Source organism: Scomber scombrus, chromosome 19 (genome assembly GCF_963691925.1).
Source record: "Scomber scombrus chromosome 19, fScoSco1.1, whole genome shotgun sequence".
Lineage (NCBI taxonomy): Eukaryota > Metazoa > Chordata > Actinopteri > Scombriformes > Scombridae > Scomber > Scomber scombrus.
This window is the reverse complement of record NC_084988.1, coordinates 15,899,060-15,919,919: the sequence shown is the minus strand read 5'-3', so window position 1 is coordinate 15,919,919 and position 20,860 is coordinate 15,899,060. Positions and strand designations below refer to the sequence as shown.

The following is a 20,860-nucleotide window of genomic DNA, read 5'->3' as shown; positions in this document are numbered from 1 at the left end:
TACCTATATTTTTTACTTTTATTGTAATTGTTTTTCATTATTTTTTGCTATATGTAATTTTTTTTATGACATATTCTTTATTTCCTAATTTGTGTTATTTACCCTGAACTTTATAGACTGTATACGTGATGTGATGTTTGCCTGTATTGTGTATTCTATTGTTGTTTCAATTTACAAAATAAAATAAAAAAATAAAAAAGGCATGAGAAGCAGAGGAGGGCGGGTCATGACTTCACCATCCTAGGAAAAGAACTTCACTTCCGGTAAAGGCACTATTGCTAGATGTGTGCCGTGGTTAGCTTGACTAGGCTAGTAGTGAAGTCAGCGGGATTGAAGTACAGTCGTTGTCTCCTAAAAATGTCAAGGAAGTGCTATGTCCCCCCTCTCCTCCCTACACACAGAAGCAAAGGGAGGTTACGCGAATCTACCGAACAAATACACAAGTTTAAAAACTGTCTGAGCTTGACTCGATTGAAGAGGCGACACCGAGGAGTCGTCCATCCCTTCGCTCAAACAAGGAAACTGTCAAATTACAGCGCCGTATGTCATCAAAGTTGCGCGTTTTTGTCTCTAACATAATAATAATAATAATAATAATAATAATAATAATAATAATAATAATAATAATAATAATAATAATAATAATAATAACATTATTTGTATAGCACCTCTGATAAAGTAAATGCAGCCCAAAGTGCTTTACAACAAAATAAATCACAAGTGTTTCCGATAACAGGAACATAAAAAGAGCATAAAACGGTGTTTTAAAAAATAGATTAAAAAATAAAGACGAAAGAAATAAAAACATTAATGGAATATAAGATGGAATATAACAATAAAAATAGTACATAGTAAAAGTAACAAAAAATAGAATAAAATCAATATATAAAATCAAGTAAAGTACAACTGTTTTAAAAAGTGCAGTAGAGAATGATAGAAAAGCTAAGCTAAATTGAAGAGATACGTTTTTAGCTTTCTCTTAAAAATATTTAGTGAACCGGCTTCCCTGATATCTATTGGTAACTTGTTCCACAGTTTTGGGGCACAATTGACAACGGCTCTGTGTAAATAGATTAGTGCCATATAGATTAAAAAAGGTCTCTCCAGGTTTATTTTAAAGTTTAATAAACAATACTAATTTCATACAAAAAATGTCATGGCAGATGATACTTACAACGTAATTTACAATAGAAATAGGAGGCTGTCATATGGGTAAAATCCTCTTTCATTTTATATATATTTTTTATGTTTTGATATATATCATTACATATATTACATTTTCTTTCCAATAAAGTGAAAAAAAACATTGATGGATGCTCTGCTTTAGGCTAACAAATCAAGGTATATAAAATGATATTGTGATATCACGATTAAATTAAAATAATATAGAAATACAATGTTGTCACAAAGCTGTTTTGCTCATAAATTTCCAACACTGATTACCATAGTATGAACAATATGAAAAAATGTTTGTAGACAAATGATAATACATTTTATTGTATTTCATCAAATGTATACTCTCCCACCATATACACTGTAATAACTGCCAACCAATTTTTACAAATGTTTGATTTGTGACCTCAAAATCTCCCACAGTCCACTGGTAGGCCACAACTCAGACTCCCAGATGTGCAGTACAGTGCATCACAGACCACCCATCTGACTAAATCCTTACCAAATAAGTGCCACACCATAATTCACCAGAGAACAATTTGTGAATCAGTGTGTGTCAAGTGTAAAGTTGGTTAAATTAACTTCTCATTATATAAATCAACAGCCATTTCTGAAAGAATTTCATATAAAAGAGTGATTGTTTTCAGAAGACATTTTCATACAAGAGAGAGAGGGCGATGGGAATGCAAGCTCACACACACACACACACACACACACACACACACACACACACACACACACACACACACACACACACACGGACCAAGGTCACTTTTGGGAACATTACATAGACTTACATTAGTTGGAGACCTACCCCAACGCTAATCATCACCACTGACCAAAATAACAGCTTTTTCCTAATTGAGGGTCCCCATGAGGACAAACCTTTCCTAATTATTTGGTCTGAAGTCTGAAATTTGTCCCCAAAAGTAGTGTATGACAGACCACATACACACACACACACACACACACACACACACACACACACACACACACACACACACACACACACACATACACACACACACCGAGTTTCGTAATATTGACCGAGCAGCCACCACACGATAGAACGTGGCATGCTGGGGTAGATTTCTGAGTAAAAGCCTGAGGATAAGTGGGATAACCAGACATGATTTCAAATGATGACTGCAGCACAGATGGGAAATCATTATACCATAACACAGGAAACAAAGGTGGGCTTGCATTATTTAACAGATTTTGCTAAACTTTGTGCTTCTGTTGTCCACTTTGAGCTCACATCAAAGCATCTGTTTGTTCAGGATCTATGAGCACGGTCAGAGTCGGGTCCAGAAGTCTTCCTATGTATCCGCTGGTGATTGTGTGTTTAGGACTACTAAACACTGTTCTGCTGCTAGCTGCAGTTGTTATTGGGATTTACTGTGAGTACAACTAGTGGAAAGAAGGTGTTAAATCTCTGCTTCAATTGTTGTTGGGAACACACTGCACTAAGTACTTCAATGACAACATTTAATAAGCTCAATTAATTCTTACATAATGGGAGTTGGTGAAAAAAAAATCCATAAAAATAACAGCATGTTTTTCTGAATATCACCTATGAGATAGATTTTCTCTGTATTCTCTGTTAATAGCAGGTGGTGTAGTCAATGAAGAGGACCCTTCCCACCACATAACAACAGAAATGCTTTCAACAGAGGTGAAGCAACTTCAGATAATGCAGAGTGAAGCCAATAAAGCTGTTGAAGAGGTCCAGAAAAATGTAAAGAAAGAGATGCAGAGCCACCAGAACCTTAAACTGCAGATAGAGCAGAGTAAGATCCTCAGTGACGACCTTCAGAGACAGATTGAGACACTGCAAGTGGAGCAAGCAGTACTGCAGGCCAGTTCATCTGATATTTGTGAGAGGCCATTGTGTTCATTTTCCGTTGCAAACTATTCAACACCAAAACCAAAAAAAGATTTTCTTCTTGTGATTAATTTAACTCACTTTTTTGACAGCGGACAGTTGTGGACGATGCCCTTTTGGATGGTTTTTATTGAACACAACATGCTACTTCCTCTCTAACTCAGAAACCATTCCTTTAAAGAGCTGGCCAGACAGTAGAACAGACTGTATCCACCGTGGGGCCGACCTGGTTGTGATTAATAACTTTGAGGAACAGGTGAGTCCAGTAGGTGGAAAACGAAGAAAAGGAGGGTAGAGTTATTCTTAATGTTTTAATGTACAGCAGCATATAAAAACTGCTGCTTTTGACATCAATTAGTCTGATATCATTATAACACAGGCAGCAGAAATCAAAGGACATATAGTCAGCAGCTGGTACTTTAATTACTTTAATTGCATGGTTTGATTCATGTTGGGTGGCTGCTGTGGCATCTTAATTTCCCTTTGGGATAAAGGGAAACTAAAAGGATAACACAGCAGAATCTCTGACCGAATTCTACACTTTCTAGTTGCATTGTAGGTAAATAACAATCACTCTTTTATACTTCTGTGATGAGAACTGGAACTGGCTCACTTAAATAGACTGCAGCCTTAAGACCCATATTTTTCCCGATTATTATGTGAAAATATCTGCTACGAAAAGACTTTACAAAACCTTCATCAGTAAAGGTGTACTTTTAAGGAACAAATTATGATATTGTTTGTCTTGTGTTTACCTAGGTCAATCTTTATGAGTTCCTACCAAAAGTGGCAAGCGGTCAACCATGGTGGGGTAAGGGACAAGGAGTCTGGATTGGCTTTACAGATATTCAGACAGAGGGTACTTGGGCGTGGGTAAATAACGTAACCCAGCTGGATCAAGGGTAAGATCATTAAGATTTACTATGCTGTATTAAAGCAATAATCAGATTTTTTTGGAAATATTGTTCACTTTCTTGAGTTAAATTAGAGTTAGATGATGATTAGATGATGATGAGAGTTTGAGTGGTTCTGATCTTCTCATGAACTCTTGACAAGAAAACTAATAAGTATATTTCCCAAAATGTCTAATTTCTATGACATGATTTGATGTAAAGAATGATAATAAACCTTACAATTATCTGAATACTGTGGATGGAAAATTAGGTATCCATTAAACCACAAGTTTGCATGTGATTAAATCAGGTTTGTTGTATCAAAGTGGACAAATCAAATGTGTAATGGTGATATGTTAATGACATCTGCCTGCAATATCAATCTGTTGACAGATGAAAATCCTTTCATCTCAATCAGTGTCATAGTGTAGCTGTGTAACTGTAATCACAAAAAAAATTGTGCCTTGCTTTAGGTACTGGATAGATGGGGAGCCCAATAACCATGGAATATTAGGTGAGCACTGTGCAGCAACCGTGAAGCTGGACAGACCTACGAAAACGTGGTATGATGCAAGCTGCGAAAATACCAAGCAATGGTTATGTGAAATGGCACCCAACAACAAGCTATGGAGTCCATGACCATCATATGACAAGAGAAGACTAACTCACAGATATCTACTGTACCATATCAAGATTTATTGTTTGTACATTTATTTGTGCATGAATAAATACATGGAATATATAAACAAATATAATGCATTGGTGCTTTGGTTGCTAACCATATCCTGGCTGTAGCTTCATTTTTCACAGACAGATGTAAGAGTGGCTTCCAGCTTGTCATCTACTCTTGGCAAGATACTGAATAAGAATATTTACCAACATGTGTAACTACTCCTTTAACAGCTTCAGCTACAGGCTTCAACAGTACATACTAAGCTTGGAGAGTCTACTTTTAGATATGCTGCATGGAATGGCCGAATAGTTTTAGAGATTTAGGCTTTATGAAGTAAAAGGATTTTACTCATACCAACAGTTACATTTTGTTATTTGTTACCCCTTAAATTTCCCATAACTCACTGGGTCACAACCCCGGTTACCCGATGTAAAGTACATCACATCACTGAGTACCTGTTTGATTAAAGCCTCACTTGAACCCACAAGAGCAAACTTTGTGGATCACTGTGTTTATTGTTCCATTTGTCATAAGCGTAAAGTTCATAAAATGATCTTGTCATTAAGTCTATGGATGTCTTTTCCAATCTGAACATACTGGTTTTAATCTGGTAATGGCTTTAGCTGATGGCAGTTAGCTAAGGTGCCTAAACAGTGACAAAAAAAAAAACTTTCATGGGACAATTTCGCAAGCACACACACACACTTACAGAGTTTTGTAATATTGACAGAACAGCCACCTCTCATAGATAAAAGGGATGGTAAATGTTCCTTAGTTCAATCATGAACACTAGAGGGATATCCAGAAATGATTTCAAATGACTACAGGACTGATGGAAAATCATTACACCATAACACAGGAATCAATGCATAATAATCCAATGTTCACAAGAGCTCTTTACAGAGGTGAAGCAACTTGAGACAATGCAGAGTGAAGCCATCAAAGCTCAAAAGAGGCCCAGCAAGCGTTAAAGAAAGAGACTTCCATAAACTGACACTGCAGTTACAGCAGAAGAAGACCCTCAGTGACGAAGGACCCTGCAAGTGGAGAAAGCAACACTGTAGTCCAATACATCTGACAATGCATTCATTTTTCAAATTAATTCATAACAATTTCATAACGTAAATAGATTTACTTTCAGGCCATTGGATGAATAAGTCATAACATTTAGTACAGACATACATGGTCCCCACTCCCCAGTGTACGAATTGTAATGACTTGAAACCCCTGACTATTAATTTTCTGCTATGATTAAGTAAAAAAATTGAACCTTTTGTGTTTAGTGCTATTAGCATATAATGACAAGCTAACAAGCTAAACTAAGCTAGTGACACAGTAAACATTATACTGGCCTTACGTCAAAGTAATTGTGAAGAAATACTGGATGTGTTTAGAAATCACAGTATAGGAATCCCTGTTCATTGTTTTTGGCAGTACAGGCATGTCATGTGATTTTTAGGTTAAATGCACTTATATGTGGAAGATCCAACATGTACATACAAACTACATGGCTGCAATGTAATTTATTATGAATCTTAATGAAGGGGCGGCAAAGTTACTGTTGAAGGGGAACATTGTGTAAGACAAATACTTACTTACATGTCTGCTAATACTTAAAGAAACACGCCCATTCAACTCACTCTTCCTGCTTTGGATATAAAAGAGGAGGCAAACAGAGCAGTGGACTGAAACCACAAAGCTGCTGTGATGGAGAATCTACAGAGAAGAATAAACTTCAACAGATATTTTCTTAGTCGCTATGAAATCTTTGGACAAGGTAGGACTAGGAATTTCAGAATTATATTTGACCTCTTTCTGACCTTTTAAATCTGAAAAGCTTAGTGAATGTAGAGCACTGTAGAGTTTTAAATATATGCTAAATGTACATCCAACCTGAATGATTGTAGCTTTAAAATAATATTTATGTAGCTTGTAAAATCCCTATGTACATAGTCATATGATGTAAAGTTAAGGTTCAACAGGATTCAGATTGTCTGTGTATTATACTAAGCAACCAAAACAATATGATTTGTGTTATTCAGAGTTTTTCCAGATGTTTTTTTCAGTTGGTTTGTTTGTTTGTTTTTAGATTTTTTTCTGTGACTTGTCAAAAACTCATGAAATACAACTTTATTATGTTATATGACCACAGGTGGATCCCCTTTTCCAAACTACCGACTGCTAATTTTGTGTCTTGGACTGCTGAATGCTGTTTTGCTGATAACCGCTGTTGCTATTGGGATTAAATGTGAGTGTGCAAATTTGGCAGGAAGAAAATGTTTCATTTCCCTCTTTTGTTGGAGTTTACTTAAGCAGAAAGCTGAATAGACATTTTTTTTTATTACTCAAAACAAATGAGACTCAGGTCTCGTTCTGTTTCTCAGGTGCCAGAGTCAAAGAGGCTTCCCTCCCGGTTTCCCACTCAGCTGCAACACAGCTCATCAATGAGCTGAACTTTCTCCGCAGCAACCACAGCGATGTGATTGAAGCTGAAGAGGAGGCCAAGAAGGCGTTAGAGGCAGCGCTAAAAAACCACACACAACTAAAGGTGCAAATTGAGCAGCAGAAGACAATCAATGACGATTTTCAGAGACAGATGGATGCTCTGCGCACAGAGAAGACAAATCTGCAGACCAACATATCAGCTTTGGGTGAGACAGAATTTTATTATAAGTTGTAAATACAGATTTTATTTAATGTTCACTAATAAAAACAATTTAAGTCACAAGAAATATCTTGTAAGTTATTTTTATATGTTTTATCTCCTAGAGGGAACCTGTGGCAAATGCCTCACTGGATGGGCTCTTTTCAACTCATCCTGCTATTTCTTTTCTTACTCTGAGTCCAAAACTGTCAAAAAGAACTGGCCAGACAGCAGAGAGGACTGTATCAGTCGTGGAGCTGATCTGGTTGTGATTGATAACCCGGAGGAGCAGGTGGGTTGAGAACAAATATGAGAGAGAAAGAGTACCAGTTATATTTGAATAACGATGTTGAAATATATCTATTAACATTTCAATTTCACAACCGTCTCTATAAAAACATCAACTCCTATGTTGGCTTACACAGAAATTTGTGAGTGGCACGATTGACAGTATGAGAAGCGGCCGTGACATCTGGCAGAATGGATTCTGGATCGGTCTCACTGACACAGAGGCAGAGGGGACATGGGTTTGGATTAATAATGTCACTGAGGTCGAACGAAGGTGAGATCTGCAGTTTTTTACACTTAAGGCTGTATTCATTATGAATTGTTTTCATTATTTTGATGCGTATAAATTATGCCTCATCACCACAACTAAAACCATACATATCTATTTAATTTTGTTTTTCCAAAGGTACTGGATGGATGGTGAACCAAACAACCATCCCAATTGGAATGGAGAGGATTGTGGGGTTGCAGTTTATAGCAACCTCAATCCCTGGAAGACCCGGTATGATGGACCCTGCCAGGAGCATCCGATACATTGGATATGTGAAATGCCACTACAATAGACTCTGGATACCATCCAGAAATACTACTCAAGCAGAATACACAAATATACGTTTGAAACTGTCTTGAATAAAATATCTTTTAGATGTATTTTCTGTTTCTGGGCATTTGTTTTAACCTTAATTATTCCAACAGTATTTCAGTCGTCATCACAAAATCCTGGAATAAAGAGTTGTTAAATAAAGTCCAGCTCAGTATGTTACTGACAGTCAACCATACATTGTATTCCATTTTCTAAAGGTTCACATTTCTTGCAAATGTTGTATCAACAGACATCTGTGTGCACTGCCAGGAGTTACGCAGCAGGACATGATAATAATTGTTCCTGTTTCATTTAAGGAGAAAATATTTACGTTTTGTAAGGATGACGAATCCACATAATGAACAACTAAAATACTATAACATTGCAACAGCCTCACAGGATACACACAAACACAAGTGGGTTAGGAATCATCCACAGTGTATTGGTAGCAAATCAGTACTCTTAAGTTTCATTCAGTTTTCTCAAGTTTATTTGAAGTATTCTCCTTAGACTTATATAAATGTAATGAATCAAAAAAATTGAAATGCTTCCTACAGTAAAGCAGATGAATACACTCAGTATGAAGATGGCAGGCATGTCTGCTAATACTTAAAGAAACACGCCCATTCAACTCACTCTTCCTGCTTTGGATATAAAAGAGGAGGCAAACAGAGCAGTGGACAGAAACCACAAAGCTGCAGTGATGGAGAATCTACAGAGAAGAATAAACTTCAACAGAGATTTTCTTAGACACTATGATATCTTTGGACAAAGTAGGACTTGTGAAAGCAAATGTTTTTCAGTGCCTGACACATTATTTGATTCCTTGTAATTTTCTTTGACCTCTTTCTGACCTTTTGATATTTCAAAGTTTAGTGAATGCAGAGCACTGCTGAGTTTTAAATATATGCTAATTGTACATCCAAGGTTAATGATTGTAGCTTTCGAAATCATATTTGTAGTTTATGAAATCTGATTCAACAGAATTACATTTATGTGGATTATACCGAGCAACCAAAACATTATTATTTATTCAGAGTTTTTCCAGATGTTTTTTTTTTCAGGGTTTTTTTTGTTTTTGTTTTAAGATTTTGACTACAGACAAAAACAATATTTTCTGTGATTTGTAAAAAATACTTTAACGTTCATGAAATACAACTTTATTATGTTATATGACCACAGGTGGATCCCCTTTTCCAAACTACAGACTGCTCATTTTGTGTCTGGGACTGCTGAACGTTGTTTTGCTGATAACCGCTGTTGCTATTGAGATTAAATGTGAGTGACAGTTGGCAGGAAGAAAATGTGTCATTTCCCTCTTTTGTGGAATTTCATATAAGCAGAAAGCTGAATCGACATTTTTCTTCTTCTTTTTTAACTCAAACCAAAAATGAGAATTTGTAAGATAATTATTTAACAATGACTGTTACAATATCTAAACATATCTTTGACTGCACTACTCAGTTTAGACTCAGGTCTCGTTCTGTTTCTCAGGTGCCAGAGTCAAAGAGGCTTCCCTCCCGGTTTCCCACTCAGCTGCAACACAGCTCATCAATGAGCTGAACTTTCTCCGCAGCAACCACAGCGATGTGATTGAAGCTGAAGAGGAGGCCAAGAAGGCGTTAGAGGCAGCGCTAAAAAACCACACACAACTAAAGGTGCAAATTGAGCAGCAGAAGACAATCAATGACGATTTTCAGAGACAGATGGATGCTCTGCGCACAGAGAAGACAAATCTGCAGACCAACATATCAGCTTTGGGTGAGACAGAATTTTATTATGTTTTATTAAGTTGTAAATACAGATTTTATTTAATGTTTGCTAATAAAAACAATTTAAGTCACAAGAAATTTTTAAATTTAAATTTTGTATCTCCTAGAGGGAACCTGTGGCAAATGCCTCACTGGATGGGCTCTTTTCAACTCATCCTGCTATTTCTTTTCTTACTCTGAGTCCAAAACTGTCAAAAAGAACTGGCCAGACAGCAGAGAGGACTGTATCAGTCGCAGAGCTGATCTGGTTGTGATTGATAACCCGGAGGAGCAGGTGGGTTGAGAACAAATATGATAGAGAAAGAGTACCAGTTATATTTTAATAACGATGTTGAAATATATCTATTAACATTTAAATTTCACAACCGTCTCTATAAAAACATCAACTCCTATGTTTGCTTACACAGAAATTTGTGAGTGGCTCGATTGACAGTATGAGAAGCGGCCGTGACATCTGGCAGAATGGATTCTGGATCGGTCTCACTGACACAGAGGCAGAGGGGACATGGGTTTGGATTAATAATGTCACTGAGGTCGAACGAAGGTGAGATCTGCAGTTTTTTACACTTAAGGCTGTATTCATTATGAATTGTTTTCATTATTTTGATGCGTATAAATTATGCCTCATCACCACAACTAAAACCATACATATCTATTTAATTTTGTTTTTCCAAAGGTACTGGATGGATGGTGAACCAAACAACCTTCACCAGGGAGAGGATTGTGGGGTTGCAGTTTATAGCGACCTCAATCCTTGGAAAACCTGGTATGATGGAAGGTGCATCGTTAAACAGCTTCATTGGATATGTGAAATGGCATTAACATAGATCTGGAAGCATTGTCCAAAAGTAAATATTTGTAACTGTCTTTGAAAAATGTATAAAATGCTCTTAAGTTATATCTTGTGTTTTTTTGGTATTTTTCACTTACTGACTCATTTAATTACTTACTGACTATATAGTCGTCAGCACAAATATATATAGTAGTCAGCACAAATGTGAGGAGTGAAAAGGCCAAATACTGAGCTGCTACAACATCACAGCAGGGGAACTCACCCTGGCAGTACAGAAGATGTTATGAGTTATGAGGGTTAATAATATTAATATGAGGCCACATTCAATTCTGAAGCACTCACTGAGAAACACATTTTTAGGGGGTTATGCTCCATGACAATAGATTTGTATATAATCTCATAAGCATGCTTGGGACCCCCCATAAATATCTTTTTTTTTTCTAACTGCATGTAAGGCCAAGACAATTTACACCACAACAGCAAGAATATTTTGCCAGAAACATAATTAAATTTATCTCAACATAATGAGAAAATGTTAATTAACATATTTGACAAGTTGCAAAACTGTTGATACTGAACATAATGAGTGAAATGTTCAGAGACAACGTACTTAGTTCTTTTTTATTTTGTAAGTACAATAACCACATAATCTACAGCATTACTCAACTTTTTATGGTTGTGTTCAGACTGTGGCAGCACTTGGATGAGGTTATGGTGTTGGTTTAACACAGAAAAGAGCCTGCAGTGACTTTATAAACATTTAAGCCACACCACAATCTTTAACTAACAGCCTGTACCACACTCAGGGCTCAGAGTCAGAGTGAGATAATAATGCTGCTTCAGCCATTTGAAAAAGGTTACCTGTGAACATAATTCAGGTAGCGATCATGTTTGTCAATTCAACATAATTGGGAAAAAAGTGAACGTAATTTCTAGGAGACTATTGTGTAGTTACCAAGGAGTTTTACTGTATGCTTTGTTCCAAGCTTTAAAGTTAACAGAAAAAAAAACGATTTCACTATTTCCAACCAGATTTCAGTACAGTCCAAGGTATGAACCTAGATAAGATAGACTGGGAGATATTGTTTAGCTGGGTTTGTTTAAATCAGGCACTGGAGTTGTTCAGGGGATGCTGCCATATAGTGTTGGGCCTTCTTGAAGTGTGGACATGGCTGGGATCACCTGCAGGGGTTTTGGGGAAGTGTTCAAATTACTTAGCAGCCCCAAGAAATAACTACATTTTGAGTTTTGAGTCCAAATGATCTGCCTCAACGCGACATCAATGAAAAAAAAGAGTTGTTAAAGAGGAATGCCATTATGATACTCATTTATAAGAAAAGACAAGCCAAGACATATTTTAACGTCTCCATAGGATAATTTGTTCTAGACTTTGCCCTGCGGTTTAACAGAAGATAAAACCAACTCTGAACTGGGCCTCTACTTGTGATTGTGTAAAATGAGGTTACTTCCTCTTGGGAAAGTTTGAAATCTATGAGTAAATAATACCCTGAACATACAGAACTCACAAGAATTTCACTTCTCTTTTCTAATGAATACACTTTTAAATTAGCAGTATTAGGCAAGGAGTGTCGACACAGAGCAATGTCCCAACAAAATCCGCTGTCACATGATTGATATCAGCTAATCAGTCAAAATGGAGAGAAGAGACATCTCAGATTGTAACTTTGATGGTGGATTTAACACACTCATTTGTCAAGAGGACTTGAACATCGAAGAGCATCATCCTGACCAAGACAGGCAGCAAGGTATACTACGTTAAAAGTCATTATTTACTAAATGCATTCATAAACATGTTACTGACTGTTTCTTTCATTTTAGAGTCCGGTACTTTAGTGCAAATATGTTGAAAAAGCCTGCACATGTTTTTAGAATATGTGCTATTTTGATAATAGTTTATTGTTACTGTCATTTGACAAAGTGTCTGTGTTTTGATTCATTATATCTCTGTCTAGTGTCCATGTCCAATATGATACCTTCAAAACTGGTTGCAGTGAGCTTGGCGCTACTCGCTGCTGTTTTCCTGATGATTGATATCGGCCTGGGAGTCCACTGTAAGTCAGTGTCAGTGTGTGCAGTATCTTTGCTTAGGGCTGCAACTAAGCTTTATCTTCCTCACTTACTTTACTAGATTAATTTACTATTTATTTAGTCTGTATAACATCAGTAAATAGTGAAAAATGTTCATCACAATTTCCTAGAGTTGTAGTTGATGTCATCAATTGACTTGTTTTGTTCAACAAATAATCCAAAATCTAAATATATTCAATTTACTGTAATGTAGTACAATAGAAAGCTGCACTGCTGCTCATATTTGGGAAATATGAACCATTTTGGGTTGAAAATGGACTTGAATGGCTAATTAATTTTTAAAATGTGTCATTAAATGTTTATTAAAATTAGTTTTCTGTTGATGGACTTATCAATTAATCAACTAATCAGTGTAGCTTTAGATAACAGTGATATTTCTATATTGCTTTTTTTGTTTGTATGTTTACAGCATCTTTGACAAATATTAATACTGAACAGTAGAGCTGCAACTATTATTTTATTAATTGTATTATTTTCTCTGTTAATGGATTAGACATTTGATCTATAAGCAATTAGAAAATTGTGAAATATATTGATCACCATTTCCCAAAACCCAACATGAAACCTCAAATATCTTGTTTTGTCCCAATCCACAGTACATAACCCAAAGCTACTCAGCTTACTGTCAAAGAATATTAAAGAAATCTGAAAATGTTCAGAGAATTGAATATGTTTTCTCTACAAATGACTCCAAATGATCACCAAAAGAGGATTCTTTGCTACACTAACACTATTTCTCTTTAACGCTTACAGATAACAAACTTACAGATAACCACCTCACACTTGATGATACAGAGCAAATCAGCAGCGAGTTGCTCAAACTCCAGGACAGTTACAAGACCGCAGTTGAAACCATGAAGAGTGCCAATAAGCAGCTGGACAGTGAGATGAGTCGACAGAAACCAACCAACTGGGAGTTTGAACACCAGAAAAAAAGAACCGAAGAGTATGAAGTGCAGGTTGATAAAACTAAGAAGGACATTGACACAATGAGACACCACTTACCAATGATAAGTAAGGCTTGGTTTACTAATATCCTTTATCATAAAAAAATAATGTGTTTGTATTGTTTGACATGTTCCTGTTACTTTTTGGGGGGATAACAGATGACGGCTGCAAACACTGTCCACCAGGATGGATTCTTAGGAACTCAATTTGCTATTACTTCGCTTTCTCCGAGTATGAAGGACTGAAATCATGGCAAAACGCTAGAGACTACTGCCAGTTGTATGGAGGTGACCTTGCAGTCATAGACAGCAAAGACAAAGAGGTATAATAAACATCACTCTATTCATATTTCCTTGAAGCCCTGTTTATATTGAATTTGAAAGTTTGGGTTTTTTTATTTGATTTTGCTTATATGTTGTTTTTTTTTGGTTAGAACTTCACTATCAATCACGTGTTTAATAAAAAATCCTTGAAACCCAAAAATGGCTACTGGATTGGACTGAGAGACGTGCACGAGGAAGGGACGTGGAAATGGCTGGATGGAAAAGTACTGGTTGAAGGGTAAGAGAGATAGTTGTTGGAAAGAAGGACATTTTCAGCTTTTCTGATGGTTTTACCTTGTGAGAATAAAACTGGTACAGTCAGGCAGAAGTGATGCAACGAAGGTTCAATATTTATGTGTCAATTGTTCACACAAACCCTCTCATGTGAACTTCTACTAATGATGGCATCCTCCTGCATTGTCCGTACTGTACCTACAAGTGTGATGAGACACAACCGATGGCCTGGAAGTTAGGGAGAGGCATTTTAGCTGAAGCTTTGCATGAGGTGTAACGATTCAGACAATTTAATAAATGACCGTTTGCAAATTCATCTGAGAGACTTGAAGCTAAACACATGATTTCAATTACTGATTTGAAGGTGGCAGCTTTTCTTTTCTGCCATCCATTTGTGACACAACAGTCCCTTGTCCATTCAAATACTCAAATGTGGAAAAGATTATACTGTTGACTGACTGTTGAATACATCTCTGTAAAGTAACCTATCATTTGCTCCAGGTACTGGATTGATGGAGAACCAAATAATGTCAACGAAGAGGACTGTGTATCTGTTCTTCCCAAAGAAAACTTCTTCCAGGCTTGGAATGATGCGCCATGCACACTCAAACTGAAATGGATCTGTGAAAAAGCACTAACTAATATAAGTTCATAGTGTTTTGTCACTGCATTTAATATTCAAGTTTAACTGTTTTCAAGATCAAGGTTGTGTCTTTGCAGTTGATTCCCCAAAACTCTGAAACGAGGGCGCGCAGGTGGTCGAGTGGTTAGACCGCATGTCATATACGCAGGGGACCCCGGTTTGAATCCCGGTTGGAGGTCCTTTGCTGCATGTCACACCCCCCCTCTCTCTCCCATGTTTCCTGTCTGTCTACTGCTAAATAAAAGTGTCTATGCCAGACAAAATCTTTTAAAAAAAACCTCTGAAGCAAGTTGCCTCTGCATGTTAGGCTGGCCCCCACACTGCCTGTTTTTAAATCCTGTCTTGACATTGACACATTGTTATCCCTTAGCTTTTAACTCAGTATGAGAGTTGTCCTTTCTTTGTCTATTACACTATTTGTTGTGGTTTTTTTTATTGTACAGCACTTTGGTCAACTGCTGTTGTTTTTGAAGGTACTCTATAAATACATTTGGCTTGAATTGACTTGAACTGTTTTCATAGAGTCAACTCCACTATTACACAAATCTCTGTAGAGTTTGTAATTCAACAAACCTAGGGTCAATATCTAAAGGTCAACACTACCTGCCACTTATAGGAAAACTAAAATTTTCAAATTCATTTTTAAGCTGCATATTGCTAACATGTTGAATTCCTTCACTGGAATTGCTGCTAAAAATGCTGCCATACTGTAAAATTCAATTACATATCAATCAACGTCTGTACTGTGATTTTCCAAGTGATATGCCATGGTATTTGCTTCCTGTAACCCTTCCCATAGCACTTACATCTTATAAAGGGTTTCTGATATCACTAATTGCTTTAATAATTTATCATGAGCCTTCAAGTCTGCGGTTGTAATTTTGAACAAATGGACTGGATGCTTGGCAGCACTTGTCCAGTGGGTAAGTTGTTTATTTAAAGACCTAGACACATGAAAGTATGTTAAAAGAGGATAGAAATCAGCCAAACACATTTTATACAACAACAAAACAACATTCTTCTCACAAACGGCTTATTACACATCTATAAACAATACATAAATGATTCATTAACCAACAACAAAGCCATGAATTAAAACACTAAACTGTGTTATATTATGAACGTGGCATTAATGTACAGAATGTAAAGCTAGTGAAGATGCTTAGTTCAGTCAGTATCCTCTAACTCAAAAAAGACAGCATTAAGCAAGTTTCTCAAATGTCAGAAACACAATATAGAAATAACGTATAATGAAACATAATGACATCAGATATTCAGAGCTGTTTTCTCTCTGTTATGAATATAAATATATATAAGAAAATAAATATAAGAAAACAATTTCATAATTCTGAGCTTCACCTCGGAGTGAATGAGCGTAGAGATCTTCATTTTAGACAGAATGGAGAAATGGTGCCGATGCAGCAATCTGCAAACACACCTATGAGCACAATCCTAAATACCATTGCAACATTATCAATGTTAACATTTAATGTAATAATGAGCTGCATCACAGTGGACTACAGGTGATGAAAAGAGTGTATCACAAGTTGCCTTATACATATATTACTTATAGGTTGGTTTAAAGCTCAAGCGTGATGCAACACACACACACACACACACACACACACACACACACACACACACACACACACACACAAACCTTATCACTGGTATAAGCAGGAGACAAACAGATCAATAGGCACAACTTGCACCCGTATAATGGAGAACTCACAGCCACAGACAGAACCAGAAGAGGAAATGTCATTTGAACAAAAGATTTCTGAAGATTTCAACAATGCTGGGCATCTACACTCTCACCGTCAAAGATTTGGACAAGGTACAACTTAGTGTAAAATCTGATCTTGTGCAGGTTCTGACCAATGTCCTACTTTGTTACTATCTTCTCTATGAAACTGACCTTTTGTAACTAGCCCATTCAGAGACTTACATTTTCAATATAAGTGAAAAATTAAATATAATATTTTAAAATATTCTATGATTTAAGACTTAACGTAATGATTTTAAGGCTATAATCATATCTATTAATTCTTCTGTAACCATTTAAAAGGGTAAAAAGTCACCTTTAATGTAATTTTGTGCATCTACCTTAAATAAATGAATAGATGTTTCTGCTTAAGTTAGATTTTAACACAGAGGAACATTTCAAGGTTGTTTTACAGAGGGAGGTGGATCTGCGTTTCCACGCGACCGACTGGTTATACTGAGTCTGAGCCTGCTGAATGCTGTTCTGCTGATAGCTGCAGTTGTTGTTGGGATTTACTGTGAGTAAGAGATATTTCCTAAATTGGATGTACAGTCCCCCTTCCATGGAATTTGAATCAAATAGCAGAAGTGAGAGTATTCATTGTACACTGTCTATGATTGTATTCCCTTACTGCAGAAATAACTGAATCAGATGTCTGAACCTTTTCTAAGTAATAATTAAAATAGTTAAATTGGTAGTATGATACTACAGGGTTGTAACTAATGTTCAATAGCAGTCAATGGTAAAATGTGTGAAATGTCACAAAATAGAGAAAATGATCATCACAAATTCCCAGAGACTATGGTTCAAAAAACAAAGGAATTCAGTTTACGATCATATACTGTAAGTCTGGAACCTTCTTGGTTCAGCTCTATGTCGTTTAAAACAAAGTGATTATTACAGTGCTGATCAGTGCTGGTCAGGCACAATTCCACAATTTTTTTTATTTAAAACTGTGCACCTATGCTGGAAAATAGCTCTCAAATTGTAGGACTGGATTTTCTTAATAAGACCAACTGTTTGCAGCCACACCAGCAACTCTGTGTACTTATAGCAATGATTTGAGCTAAATGCTAACATCTACATGCTAGCATCATGTTAACATACTCACAGTAACAAAGCTCACCATCTTAATTTGGCGTGTAAGCATGTAGAGCCACTACAGTTCTTAGAAGCCAACTATTGAATTAATCACCAACTATTCTGACAATCAATTCATGATTTTGAATATTTTCTTAAAACATAAAGTCCACCTTCTCTGATTCCAGCTTCTCAAATGTGAACATTTTCTGGTTTCTTTAGTCTTCTATGACAGTAAACTGGATATCTTTGGGTTTTGGAATGTTGGTCAGGACAAAAGAAGACATTTTAAGTTACATCTACTCAAAACCTTAAATGCCAACCTCATGGAGGTGCTCAAGGAAAAAGTCAGGGGCTCAAAATCAAAATTGGTAGGCTTCATCCTCTGGGGACCATGAATGTAGATATATTTGATATAATTGGTAGATGAACTGACACACTGACAGACTACCTTAACTAGAGCCATCCTTCTAGCATGGCAAAAAAACCCCAACAGCTTCACACAGAAATGTTGCCATGCTTCCACTTTCTCTTTGTTATTATGAGTTTTTGTGCCCTAGGTGCCAAAGCCAACGACAATTACCTTCAGATTCCTCATTCAACTGCTACAGACCTCACGATTGAGCTAAGCTATCTCCGCAACCACAGCGCAATCATCAAAGCTAAACTGGAGGCCGAGGCAACGTTATCAAGAGAGCGGGCAAGTCATATGGAACTAAAGCTGCAAGTGAAGCATCAGAACACCCTCACTGACGACCTTCAGAGCCAGATTGAGACATTACTAACAGAGAAGACAAGTCTGCAGAGTAATAAATCTGCCTTAGGTAAGGCAGACTTCCAGCCTGTTTTAGTGGCAAACATGCTGTGGACTACAATTCATGTATTTGTAATGTAAGCTGGGATTTCTTTGAGAGGATGTTTAACTGTTTCTCATCTCTTGTTGCAACAGACGAAAGCTGTGGCAGATGCTTGCCCGGATGGAACTTATTAAAATCAAGGTGCTACTACTTTTCTAACCCTATGTCCAGCTCCAAAAAGAACTGGCCAGACAGCAGAGCGGACTGTATTAGTCGAGGGGGAGACATGATTGTGATCAATAACTTGCAAGAGCAGGTGGGTCAAAAACAAATGAAACAAAGAGTTTGAGTCTCTGAAATGAAAAACAGTTTTAGCTTCATGGGAATTATTTTAGTTGGGGAACACTCTCACAGGTGCAACATTTTATTTTGAGGAGATAGTCACATGGTCCTGTTTCTCCTGTATAGGATGTAGGAAAAACTCACTTTAATAAAGTTTTCAGAGTCAGTGTAGTTGTAAATATATTTGTCAGTTTAATATGAAGACTGGTGATTAGTTTAGATTTAATTAAAGCAAGCTATCTCCTCACTACATATTTGAAGTTTTGCCACTTTAACCTAATTTCAAAGTGACTTAGGAACTTAAATCAAGCACAAATGGGGCAAGTTTCTTAGCAAAACTGATTCACTGACTAATTAGACCTGAATTTATTATTACAAATATTACTACACTCTGATTGGAGCACAAATGTATAGTTTTTGACATCACCTTTTATCACCTGCCAAGTTGAAACCAATGTGAAAAGTTTATTCAAAAATACATACACAGAAAATATCTCTTGTGACCAGAAACTTTTCTAAGTGTGGGATGAATTTTTTGGCTCATGTCAAACCTCATCGCTCAGAGCAACAGACTGATTTGTGACATCACTATTAGTTTGGAGCCAATCGTGGTTCAGTATGTGACTTACAGTGTGATGTGGAAACATGAAACCTCCAGTGCACATACAAAGAGAATGGACTTCACTGTGAAGTAAGGGGTTGCGCTGCAACTATTGATTATTTTCATTATTGATTGATCTGTTGATTATTTTCCTGATTAATCGAGTAGTAGGTTTGGTCCATAAAATGTCAAAGTCCAAGTCCTCAAATGTTTTCTTTTGCCCTATCCAGTTTACTGTCATAGATGATTAAAGACACCAGAACATATTTACATCTAGGAGGCTGGATTCAGAGAATTTAGACTTTTTGACTGATGATCAAAATCATAGGTGATTCAATAGGAACTAATTGATTAATGACTAATTGTTGCAGCTCTCATATAAAGCATCCAGCAGTTTAACTTTTGAAATGAAAAAAATTGCATATTCCTAGATTCCTAGATGGGTTTTACAATAAGGGAGAAGATTGATTGAAGATGATTTGTGGGGGGAAAAACATATCAGAGACAAAATATTTTTCAAAGCAGACTATTTCTACTTGTCTTAAAACATGTTTGGAGGGGGTTTTTACATTTACACATGAACTCCTGTGTTTGCTTTAATTACAGCAACTCATAAGTAACAACTATCCAAAAGTGTCCAGCTCTAACTCGTGGTGGCAGAACGGGTTCTGGATCGGCCTCACTGATGTTGTCCTAAAGGGAACATGGGTCTGGATTAACAATCTGACTGAGGCAGAAACAATGTAAGCATCTCACTTTTATTATTGTATTTTTGCGGCAATATCATCATCATGATTAACAAATACAGCCAAACTGAATTCTAAACTAAATGACGTTGACTTATCCAGGTACTGGAAATCTGGGCAACCGAGGGAGGATGGACTTCAGAGTGGGAACTGTGCTGCTTTTTCTTACTATGATGATGCCATGAGAACATGGTATAATGGAAACTGCAACGATCATCTGCTTAACTGGATATGTGAGATGGATCAAACCTAGACATGAAACATCTAGGGGTGAAAACATAAAAAGTGGATTTAAAATAAACTGTTGCTCAATAAACTGGCATCCATGTTGTTTGTGACCATTTTTTAAGGTTTACACTTCAAGTATATCTCGAATAGCTGTTAATCTGCAGCAGGTGATGCTTTTTACTCAGCAAAATAGTTACTATTTGGAGTGGGAAAAGTCATACACAACATACGCACATCTGTTCAGACGGAAAGATGGAAATCAATAACCATAACTGAGAAATCAGGAGGAGCTGACAGATGAGTGGAAATAAAAATAATGCATTTGAATAAATGAAATATA

The 20,860-nt window shown here is 36.6% G+C and overlaps 5 protein-coding genes across 6 annotated transcripts; all 5 read left to right on the top strand.

Moving 5' to 3' along the window:
- Positions 1 to 2,215: 2,215 nt before the first annotated feature.
- LOC134001384 (CD209 antigen-like protein 2) lies at positions 2,216 to 4,876 on the top strand. 2 transcript variants are annotated; one of them, XM_062440974.1, is made up of 6 exons: positions 2,216 to 2,366; positions 2,454 to 2,573; positions 2,787 to 3,050; positions 3,151 to 3,314; positions 3,818 to 3,960; positions 4,425 to 4,876. In XM_062440974.1, exons 1-6 carry the CDS (start codon positions 2,303 to 2,305, stop codon positions 4,588 to 4,590), a joined length of 921 nt encoding a protein of 306 aa, XP_062296958.1. In that variant the 5' UTR covers positions 2,216 to 2,302; the 3' UTR covers positions 4,591 to 4,876. The 2 variants fall into 2 exon arrangements, with proteins under 2 accessions (XP_062296958.1, XP_062296957.1); XM_062440973.1 differs by having other exon boundaries at positions 2,784 to 3,050.
- A 1,441-nt stretch (positions 4,877 to 6,317) lies between these two features.
- LOC134000873 (C-type lectin domain family 4 member M-like) lies at positions 6,318 to 8,206 on the top strand. Its single transcript, XM_062440376.1, has 6 exons — positions 6,318 to 6,401; positions 6,777 to 6,872; positions 7,009 to 7,275; positions 7,394 to 7,560; positions 7,694 to 7,830; positions 7,963 to 8,206. The coding sequence occupies exons 1-6, from the start codon at positions 6,332 to 6,334 to the stop codon at positions 8,117 to 8,119; spliced, it is 894 nt and encodes a 297-aa protein (XP_062296360.1). The 5' UTR covers positions 6,318 to 6,331; the 3' UTR covers positions 8,120 to 8,206.
- Positions 8,207 to 8,569: 363 nt separating this feature from the next.
- LOC134000871 (C-type lectin domain family 4 member M-like) lies at positions 8,570 to 10,795 on the top strand. Its single transcript, XM_062440375.1, has 6 exons — positions 8,570 to 8,912; positions 9,322 to 9,417; positions 9,634 to 9,900; positions 10,019 to 10,185; positions 10,319 to 10,455; positions 10,588 to 10,795. The coding sequence occupies exons 1-6, from the start codon at positions 8,843 to 8,845 to the stop codon at positions 10,736 to 10,738; spliced, it is 888 nt and encodes a 295-aa protein (XP_062296359.1). The 5' UTR covers positions 8,570 to 8,842; the 3' UTR covers positions 10,739 to 10,795.
- A 1,516-nt stretch (positions 10,796 to 12,311) lies between these two features.
- On the top strand, positions 12,312 to 15,465 carry LOC134000989 (CD209 antigen-like protein E). The gene is made up of 6 exons (XM_062440520.1): positions 12,312 to 12,470; positions 12,678 to 12,776; positions 13,567 to 13,827; positions 13,920 to 14,083; positions 14,195 to 14,322; positions 14,820 to 15,465. The coding sequence occupies exons 1-6, from the start codon at positions 12,359 to 12,361 to the stop codon at positions 14,971 to 14,973; spliced, it is 918 nt and encodes a 305-aa protein (XP_062296504.1). The 5' UTR covers positions 12,312 to 12,358; the 3' UTR covers positions 14,974 to 15,465.
- A 1,176-nt stretch (positions 15,466 to 16,641) lies between these two features.
- On the top strand, positions 16,642 to 20,608 carry LOC134000528 (C-type lectin domain family 4 member M-like). Its single transcript, XM_062439880.1, has 6 exons — positions 16,642 to 16,798; positions 17,130 to 17,243; positions 18,367 to 18,630; positions 18,756 to 18,919; positions 20,153 to 20,289; positions 20,395 to 20,608. Exons 1-6 carry the CDS (start codon positions 16,681 to 16,683, stop codon positions 20,543 to 20,545), a joined length of 948 nt encoding a protein of 315 aa, XP_062295864.1. The 5' UTR covers positions 16,642 to 16,680; the 3' UTR covers positions 20,546 to 20,608.
- Positions 20,609 to 20,860: the final 252 nt, after the last annotated feature.

Coding starts and splice junctions, on each gene's coding strand:
- LOC134000873 (XM_062440376.1), top strand. CDS start 6,332: ATGGAGAATCTACAGAGAAGAATAAACTTCAACAGATATTTTCTTAGT. Junction 6,873..7,008: donor TGTTGCTATTGGGATTAAAT/GTGAGTGTGCAA, acceptor TCTGTTTCTCAG/GTGCCAGAGTCAAAGAGGCT. Junction 7,831..7,962: donor GTCACTGAGGTCGAACGAAG/GTGAGATCTGCA, acceptor GTTTTTCCAAAG/GTACTGGATGGATGGTGAAC.
- LOC134000528 (XM_062439880.1), top strand. CDS start 16,681: ATGGAGAACTCACAGCCACAGACAGAACCAGAAGAGGAAATGTCATTT. Junction 17,244..18,366: donor AGTTGTTGTTGGGATTTACT/GTGAGTAAGAGA, acceptor TTTGTGCCCTAG/GTGCCAAAGCCAACGACAAT. Junction 18,920..20,152: donor TCAATAACTTGCAAGAGCAG/GTGGGTCAAAAA, acceptor CTTTAATTACAG/CAACTCATAAGTAACAACTA.
- LOC134000871 (XM_062440375.1), top strand. CDS start 8,843: ATGGAGAATCTACAGAGAAGAATAAACTTCAACAGAGATTTTCTTAGA. Junction 9,901..10,018: donor GACCAACATATCAGCTTTGG/GTGAGACAGAAT, acceptor TGTATCTCCTAG/AGGGAACCTGTGGCAAATGC. Junction 10,186..10,318: donor TTGATAACCCGGAGGAGCAG/GTGGGTTGAGAA, acceptor TTGCTTACACAG/AAATTTGTGAGTGGCTCGAT.
- LOC134001384 (XM_062440973.1), top strand. CDS start 2,303: ATGATTTCAAATGATGACTGCAGCACAGATGGGAAATCATTATACCAT. Junction 2,367..2,453: donor CCATAACACAGGAAACAAAG/GTGGGCTTGCAT, acceptor CTGTTTGTTCAG/GATCTATGAGCACGGTCAGA. Junction 3,961..4,424: donor GTAACCCAGCTGGATCAAGG/GTAAGATCATTA, acceptor GCCTTGCTTTAG/GTACTGGATAGATGGGGAGC.
- LOC134000989 (XM_062440520.1), top strand. CDS start 12,359: ATGGAGAGAAGAGACATCTCAGATTGTAACTTTGATGGTGGATTTAAC. Junction 12,777..13,566: donor TATCGGCCTGGGAGTCCACT/GTAAGTCAGTGT, acceptor TAACGCTTACAG/ATAACAAACTTACAGATAAC. Junction 13,828..13,919: donor ACACCACTTACCAATGATAA/GTAAGGCTTGGT, acceptor GGGGGATAACAG/ATGACGGCTGCAAACACTGT.